The sequence below is a fragment of the Cyprinodon variegatus genome, unplaced genomic scaffold (assembly GCF_000732505.1).
Source record: "Cyprinodon variegatus isolate N-32 unplaced genomic scaffold, C_variegatus-1.0 Scaffold1902, whole genome shotgun sequence".
In the NCBI taxonomy this organism is placed as follows: Eukaryota; Metazoa; Chordata; class Actinopteri; order Cyprinodontiformes; family Cyprinodontidae; genus Cyprinodon; species Cyprinodon variegatus.
Window position 1 is genome coordinate 36,076 of NW_015152355.1, and position 8,791 is coordinate 44,866.

Below are 8,791 nucleotides of genomic sequence, written 5' to 3' on the forward strand. Positions count from 1 at the left end.
TTTCAGACCTCCCTCTGATTGGTCCAATCCTGCTGTGTGTGTTTCAGACTTCCCTCTGATTGGTCCAATCCTGCTGTGTGTGTTTCAGACTTCCCTCTGATTGGTCCAATCCTGCTGTGTGTGTTTCAGACTTCCCTCTGATTGGTCCAATCCTGCTGTGTGTTTCAGACATCCAGGAGTTTTACGAGCTGACTGTTTGTGAGAACCAGACGTCTAGCAGCCCAAACACACCTGGTCAGGTAAGAACAAACAGTCATTTGCATGACAACACCTGACTCTGTTACTTAGCAACAGCTGCAGCAGCTTCCGCGGTGCAACAGCTGCATATCACCGTGGCAACAGGAGCCCAGCCCCCACCTTCTCCTCTCTCTCTCCTATTCTGGACGGATATCTCTCGTCCTTCTTCCACCTCGGCTCAATGAGGTCCCCCCCCCGTACTAACACAGAGGTTCTCCTCTTCATCGCTCCCTCCTCCTCCTCCTCCTCTCAGCCGACAGACGGAGGGACAGAAGGGGCGAGCGAGCATTTACTCACAGAGAGAGAGAGAGCATGAGTGTGTGAGGGAGTGAGTGTGTGTGTGGAGATGTGTGTGTGTNCCTCCTCCTCCTCTCAGCCGACAGACGGAGGGACAGAAGGGGCGAGCGAGCATTTACTCACAGAGAGAGAGAGAGCATGAGTGTGTGAGGGAGTGTGTGTGTGTGTGAGAGTGTGTGAGTGTGTGTGGGGTGGGGGGGGATATGGACTGCCTCTGCATTGTCACCACCAAGGTAGGAGCTGAGCGCCGCATCAGAACACGGAGAACACACGCGTGTTCCGGTCCTCATAAAGAGACAAGGTCCATTTTTTCACATGTGTGTTTGTTTGTGACATCCCACCTTCTGCTGCCTTCATGTGTGTTTGTGTTGGTGTAGCCACAGTAGCATGTTAGCTCAGGTTAGCAGTTAGCAGGGCAGCAGCCAGATGTTGCAGCAACATGTGGAGGATTCTGCAGGGTTCTGCAACAGGTCTGGTTCTGGTTGGAGCAGACGGCTGAGATGTTCTGATGGCTCAGAGGGAATCCCAGGTTTGGATCAATAGAAGGTGTTCTGATAAACCCGAGTGGTTCTGTGGACCAGGTTCTGTTCAGAGAGCTCCAGTTCTGGGCTGATGGTATCGTTCTTCTGTCTGGACCAGGGAGGTTCAGCTGGAGCAGGATGGTTCTCCAGAACCTTGGTGTCGGTCCGGTTCAGGCAGCAGAATCTACTGACTCTGGCTGCTCTGTTCCTCCTGTTAACGGTACCGGCTGGTTCTGTCTGTCCCATTTAATGGATCTGATCGGATCTTTAATCTGAACTGATCTTCATCTTCAGAATCGTTTTATTTATCAATCCTTCTGAAAGGACCCAAACATCTGCTGCTTATAGGAACTCAGTTTATGAATGAATAATAAACATGATATGGTTTAATAATGAGAGAAAATAATTGATTGAAATGTTTGGTTATTAGAATCAAAGCAAAGCTGAGCTGAGAGTTCAGCACTGTGGACAGCTCCTCTCCAGATGTCCTCCTTAGAACCTGCTGCTGATCTTCTCTGTGGACCATTGGTCTGAATATTCGGTTCTGATCATTAATCAGTGGATCATTCTGTCCTTCTTAAATCCATGGAGGGAGTCAGAAAACATCTCTGGAAGAACGTCTACCAGAGAAGAAGTCCTTCAATTGTCTATTGACTGAGCATGTCCAGTCCACGTCTGTCCTCTTGTCCTCGGTGCCAAGGCCAACGTCTATCCTCTGATCCCATGGTACCATTGTCCATGCCTGTTCTCTCTTTCTTCTTGTAACATGGTCCAGGCCTGTCCCCTGGTACTGTGGTCCGAGTCTGTTCTCATGTCCCCTGGTGCTGTCCTCATTTATGTCCACTTGTGCCATGGTCCCCATCAGTCTTCCTGTCCCTCCCTCCACTGAGGCTCTCTCCTTGCAAAGATCCTGGTTCTGGTTTTCAGCTCTAACTGGACCCTGGTTAGTTTATGGTTCTGGTCCATTCTACAGAGAGTCTGGAGCTAAAGCTGTTTACCTTCAATAAAAAGGACAACCTGGAGCTTCGTTTGGACCAGTCTGGATCTGTAAATCCACAGAACCTCCTCAATGTTATTGTTAACTTCTGGATTCAGATCCTGACTGAGTTACAGAACCCCGACCCACATGAACCCAGTCAGAACCTCCCTGTCAGCTCCAGCCACACATCTGTGATCCAGGACTGACTGATGCAGGAGGAGAACCGGATCAGAACCTCCATGATCCTTCTGATGGTCTCAGCTTAGACTAGAACTCTGGTCTCCCTAATTCTTCTGGTTCTGATCTTAGGCCAGCTCTGTTCAATCCAAGCGGTGAAATCAGAACCGGGTCAGAACCGAGTCAGAACCGGGTCAGAATCTGGTCAGAACCGGGTCAGGTTTGGTGTGCAATAATAAGGTAATGATGTCAGCATCTCTCTGTCTTTATGAATCGGCTCTGGCTCCGCCTCCTCTGTCAGTTACCAGGCAACCAAGCTTCTCAGCCTGGGATGGGGGGTTTCCTGTAACCATGGTAACCACCTCGCTAATCTCAGCTCGTTTCCTGTAGTTTTTTCTTTCATTTCTCTTGTCTACTTTCTCCTCTCTTTAAACAGGGTCAGGATGAGCCAATCAGGCAGAGAGGGAACGCTGGACGTTTACTAACCGTAGGCTGTCAGACAATCTGGCACTGCCAGCTGGTCAGAAGGATGGGAGGCAGGTGGGAGGAATGAGGGCTAATTAGACTGGTTGCCTCAACCCTAATGGAGACTCTGGGTCCAGCTGACTGAGATGAGACCAGAGCTTCATTTTTATGGCATTAGATCTAGTAAACTTTTATCTAAACGAGTTTTTGTTTTCTGATGTAAATATTAAACTGGGTTGATCAGAGTCTTGCTCCAGTCCAGTTTTGTCCAGGTTGGATCAGAACCAAACCACAGACAATCATTACCTAAAAACTTAGGAATGGTCCTTTAGTTTAGCTCCAACAGCGAGATGTGAAGCTGCTGCAGCTGTTTAGCTGCTAGCATCTTCTAGCTGGTCCGGATGGGAAAATGGATCTTTGATTTAAATTAAATTACATGGATAGCATCGCTTGCTGTACTCAGATAGAATAGATAGCTGCTAACAGTTAGCAATGACAGCTGCTAATGGTTAGCAAATTATAGCTGCTAACAGGTAGCAATGCCAGCTGCTAACAGTTAGCAATGATAGCTACTAACAGTTAGCAATAACAGCTGCTAATGGTTAGCAAATTATAGCTGCTAACAGGTAGCAATGCCAGCTGCTAACAGTTAGCAATGATAGCTGCTAACAGTTAGCAATGATAACTGCTAATGGTAAGCAATGATAGCTACTAACAATTAGCAATAACAGCTGCTAATGATTAGCAAATTATAGCTGCTAACAGGTAGCAATGCCAGCTGCTAACAGTTAGCAATGATAGCTCCTAACAGCTAGCAATGATAGCTGCTAACAGGTAGCAATCACAGCTTCTGACAGTAAGCAATGATAGGTGCTAACAGTTAGCAATAATAGCTGCTAACAGTTAGCAATGATAGCTTCTAACAGTTAGCAATGATAGCTTCTAACAGTTAGCAATGATAGCTTCTAACAGTTAGCAATGATAGCTGCTAACAGTTAGCATTAATAGCTGCTAAGAGCTAGCAATGATAGCTGCTAACAGTTAGCAATAATAGCTGCTAACAATTAGCAATGATAGCTTCTAGCTGTTAGCAATGATAGCTGCTAACAGCTAGCAATGATAGCTGCTAACAGGTGGCAATGACAGCTGCTAACAGTTAGCAATAATAGCTGCTAACAGATAGCAATGATGGCTGCTAACGGTTAGCAATGATAGCTGCTAACCGTTAGCATTCTTAGCTACTTAAATACTAATAAAGGATGTAGAGAGAACTCAACCTCCTGTCTGTGGTCCAGACCAGGACCACATACTGGACCAGATGAGACTGCTGGTTCTGAGACCAGCTGGAACTGGACTCTGTGAGAAAGATTCTGATGGATTCTGGTTACAGATCAGAACCTGGAGGTTAGAACCAGATCTGCTAGATAGGAACCTGTGTTCAAAGTGTTTGAGGCAGACTGAGACCAGAGATCTGGAACCACTGCTGGTTCTGAGGTGACTTGATGTCTTAGTGCTGAAACTAAGGGACTGGTTGACCGATGACCAATCAGATGAGTCAGAGTGAAAACTAAGTACACCCTAGTTATGGCTTTAACTAGTTCTGCAGGTACAAAGAACCAGACTTCCCGTTGATGACTGTAGGTTCTGTACAGGGCACCAGGATCTGGGTCTGGTTCCAGGTTCTTTTTAGTTCTATAGGCTCTGATTAAAGCAGCCTAAGCTTTAGGTTCTGGATGTGGTTCCAGGTTCTGTATAGAACATTTGGTTCTGTAAGATCTATCATATGTGCTGGTTCCATGTTAGTGATTGTTTTCATTTCCCATCAGAACACCATTCAGCTCTGATCCAGAACAGAACCAGACCTGCCTCTAACAGCTGGACTGACCTCTGTCTCTGCAGAAGTACCGTTACCAAGACGATGAGACTCCACCTGTGGACCCCAGCCCTGGTCACATGACCATTGGACGCAGCGCTGAGCTGAGCCACGCACACCTGGACGGATACACACACCCAGCAGCACTCACCGTAGGTACCAACCCACCCCAGAGTTCCTCTGTTTGAGCTGAGGTTCTGGTTCTGGAGTGAAGGCCGGATGGATCAGGGTGCAGTTCTCTGTGTGACCAACAGGAGGCAGCGGCAGCCTGAACCGCTGCATGTTGGTTTCTAATGAGCCTCCATCTGCCTGCTGCCCTGCAGACACAGTCAGATAATTAGGGACCAAACAGAAGCAGCAAACAATCTGAAGCAAATCAAAACAAAGAAACGCCTAACCCAGAATGGGTCTGAATCTCTACATCTGTGGCCGGTTCTCTGTCCAGCAGAACCAGGTTCTGTAGAACCAGAAATAATATGATGGAGATACTGAGGAGCAAATACAACCGTCTGGTCCACTCATTCCTAAAGGGAAAATGGAAAACATGATTTTTATGCTTCTACACCATCTTTTCATGGATTTTCTTCTTTAAGAAATGTGGACAGGTTCTGGTTTCCATTGACCGGATGTCAGAATAAAGTCAGTGGAAGAATCGGTCCGTTTAACCAGAACCGCAGATGTTCTGCTGAGCAGGAGGTTAGAAGAGATGCTGTTCAGGTTGTTCACAGATCTGTGAAGATCTAATCCAGATCAGAATCATGGAGGTCCAAAGAGTTTTACCTTTTTATTATTTAAAAGACTCTCTAGGACATTCTGTGAGGTCCTCTAGGGTGTCCATCCTGTTGTGGTGAGGTGTTCCACCCCCACAGGGATCCAGCTGTGAAGGTGTCTTTAAAGGTGCAGTAGATCTTTTCTGACGTAGTTTTTACCATGTGGCTTAAAGTTCTCCCCACAGCCGCTGAGCGAGCAGTTATATAGAAGGTCTGGAAGTGAAACTGAAATAAATGGCCCCCGCTACAGTGAGAAATCAATCAATAACCCCAACCAATCACAAAAAATGGTCCGTTGTACACGATTAGTTCCTGACACGTCAATCATGGTCGTCTGCTTGTCCCTCCCCCCTGTACACGTACCCTGACACACGAACGCATCGACTCCCCAATGGTTAGGATGCCATTGCTAGAAGCTAGCCTCTGTTATGCTACGTTCACTCCTATGGTGATCAGATTTGGGCTGTTGACTGGCTGATCTGGGAGCGCCCGGCGGCCGGGGACGGAGGCCCCGAACCCAACCCGGTGACGGTAGCCTGGACAGTGACGGTAGCCTGGACAGTGACGGTAGCCTGCCTTACCGCTGGTGTCCAGGCTACTGTCACCGGGTTGGGTTCGGGGCCTCCATCCTCATGGCTCGGTTCTGTTGCACTCTAGTCGACCAAAATCCTGGACAATTTTGAAATTCCGCCCGGACATTTTTTAGGTATGAAAAGTAAGACATGTCCAGGAAAAAGAGGACATCCAGTCACCCTAATCCAAAGTCACACCTAAAGCAAAGGGGCAGCTAAAACGCGCGTGCTGCTTCATTTCTGTTGCTTGTACAACCTTAGTTCTGATGCGCGGCTGAAGCGTCTTTGCTGCTCCAGCTGCGCGGTGGTAAAGTTGGTCTGATGCGCGGTGGGCGGAGCTACCTTCTCCTTTCTCATCCTGGAACAATGGCGGCTATATTAGCTGTGATCAGCGGGTAGAAAGTAGTTAGAATCTATGTTGAAGTGAGAAAGTCCTCCTGAAAACATGGTCTGCAGTCAGTTCATCCAGATTACCATCCTGCCTTCAAAGATTATTTCTCTGTGGGAGCCGCTCAGACCCCCACATANATGTTCTGCTGAGCAGGAGGTTAGAAGAGATGCTGTTCAGGTTGTTCACAGATCTGTGAAGATCTCCTCTAGATCAGAATCATGGAGGTCCAAAGTGTTTTTCCTTTTATTATTTAAAAGACTCTCTATGACATTCTGTGAGGTCCTCTAGGATGTCCATCCTGTTGTGGTGAGGTGTTCTACCCCCACAGGGATCCAGCTGTCAAGGTGTCTTTAAAGGTGCAGTAGATCTTTTCTGACTCAGTTTTTACCATGTGGCTTAAAGATCTCCCCACAGCCGCTGAGCGAGCAGTGAGATAGAAGGTCTGGAAGTGAAACTAAAATAAATGGCCCCCGCTACAGTGAGAAATCAATGAATAACCCCAACCAATCACAGAAAACGGTACGTTGTACACGATTGGTTCCTGACACGTCAATCATGGTCGTCTGCTTGTCCCTCCCCCTGTACACGTACCCCGACCCCCCAATGGCTAGGATGCCATTGCTAGAAGCTAGCCACTGCTATGCTACATTCACACCTATGGTGATCAGATTTGGGCTGTTGACTGGCTGATCTGGGAGCGCCCGGCGGCGGGGGACAGAGTACCTGAACCCAACCTGGTGACGGTAGCCTGGACACGGCGGCCCCGTGCTTCCCCCCGCCTGCCTTACTGCTGGTGTCCAGGCTACCGTCACCGCGTTGGGTTCGGGGCCTCCATCCTCATGGCTCGGTTCTGCTGCACTCCAGTCGACCAAAATCCTGGACAATTTTGAAATTCCGCCAGGACATTTTTTAGGTACGAAAAGTAAGACATGTCCAGGAAAAAGAGGACATCTGGTCATCCGAGTTACACCTAAAGCAAAGGAGCAGCTAAAACGCGCTGCTTCCTTCCTGATGCTTGTACAGCTTTAGTTCTGACGCGCGGCTGAAGCGTCTTTGCTGCTCTAGCTGCGCGGTGGTAAAGTGGGTCTGATGCGCGGTGGGCGGAGCTACTCTATCCTTTCTCTGCCTGGAACAATGGCAGCTATNTCCTGTCTGTGGTCCAGACCAGGACCACATACTGGACCAGATGAGACCTGCTGCTGGTTCTGAGACCAGCTGGAACTGGACTCTGTGAGAAAGATTCTGATGGATTCTGGTTACAGATCAGAACCTGGAGGTTAGAACCAGATCTGCTAGATAGGAACCTGTGTTCAAAGTGTTTGAGGCAGACTGAGACCAGAGATCTGGAACATCTGCTGGTTCTGAGGTGACTTAGTGCTGAAACTAAGGGACTGGTTGACCGATGACCAATCAGATGAGTCAGAGTGAAAACTAAGTACACCCTAGTTATGGCTTTAACTAGTTCTGCAGGTACAAAGAACCAGACTTCCCGTTGATGACTGTAGGTTCTGTACAGGGCACCAGGATCTGGGTCTGGTTCCAGGTTCTTTTTAGTTCTATAGGCTCTGATTAAAGCAGCCTAAGCTTTAGGTTCTGGATGTGGTTCCAGGTTCTGTATAGAACATTTGGTTCTGTAAGATCTATCATATGTGCTGGTTCCATGTTAGTGATTGTTTTCATTTCCCATCAGAACACCATTCAGCTCTGATCCAGAACAGAACCAGACCTGCCTCTAACAGCTGGACTGACCTCTGTCTCTGCAGAAGTACCGTTACCAAGACGATGAGACTCCACCTGTGGACCCCAGCCCTGGTCACATGACCATTGGACGCAGCGCTGAGCTGAGCCACGCACACCTGGACGGATACACACACCCAGCAGCACTCACCGTAGGTACCAACCCACCCCAGAGTTCCTCTGTTTGAGCTGAGGTTCTGGTTCTGGAGTGAAGGCCGGATGGATCAGGGTGCAGTTCTCTGTGTGACCAACAGGAGGCAGCGGCAGCCTGAACCGCTGCATGTTGGTTTCTAATGAGCCTCCATCTGCCTGCTGCCCTGCAGACACAGTCAGATAATTAGGGACCAAACAGAAGCAGCAAACAATCTGAAGCAAATCAAAACAAAGAAACGCCTAACCCAGAATGGGTCTGAATCTCTACATCTGTGGCCGGTTCTCTGTCCAGCAGAACCAGGTTCTGTAGAACCAGAAATAATATGATGGAGATACTGAGGAGCAAATACAACCGTCTGGTCCACTCATTCCTAAAGGGAAAATGGAAAACATGATTTTTATGCTTCTACACCATCTTTTCATGGATTTTCTTCTTTAAGAAATGTGGACAGGTTCTGGTTTCCATTGACCGGATGTCAGAATAAAGTCAGTGGAAGAATCGGTCCGTTTAACCAGAACCGCAGATGTTCTGCTGAGCAGGAGGTTAGAAGAGATGCTGTTCAGGTTGTTCACAGATCTGTGAAGATCTCCTCTAGATCAGAATCATGGAGGTCCAAAG

General features: G+C 48.0%; 1 protein-coding gene across 2 annotated transcripts in view; it reads left to right on the plus strand.

The window, feature by feature from the left end:
• LOC107104826 (disks large homolog 4-like) overlaps nt 1-4,843 on the plus strand; it is an 11,232-nt gene extending 6,389 nt beyond the window's left edge. The window contains exons 3-4 of one of the 2 annotated variants that reach the window (XM_015404936.1): nt 169-239; nt 4,576-4,843. In XM_015404936.1, the coding sequence (XP_015260422.1) occupies nt 169-239; nt 4,576-4,737 (233 nt within the window). In that variant the 3' untranslated portion in view covers nt 4,738-4,843. Of the gene's footprint in view, nt 1-168; nt 240-684; nt 768-4,575 lie in introns of those variants that run through there. The other variant, XR_001482285.1, reaches the window with a different exon arrangement.
• The last annotated feature ends 3,948 nt before the right edge of the window (nt 4,844-8,791 follow it).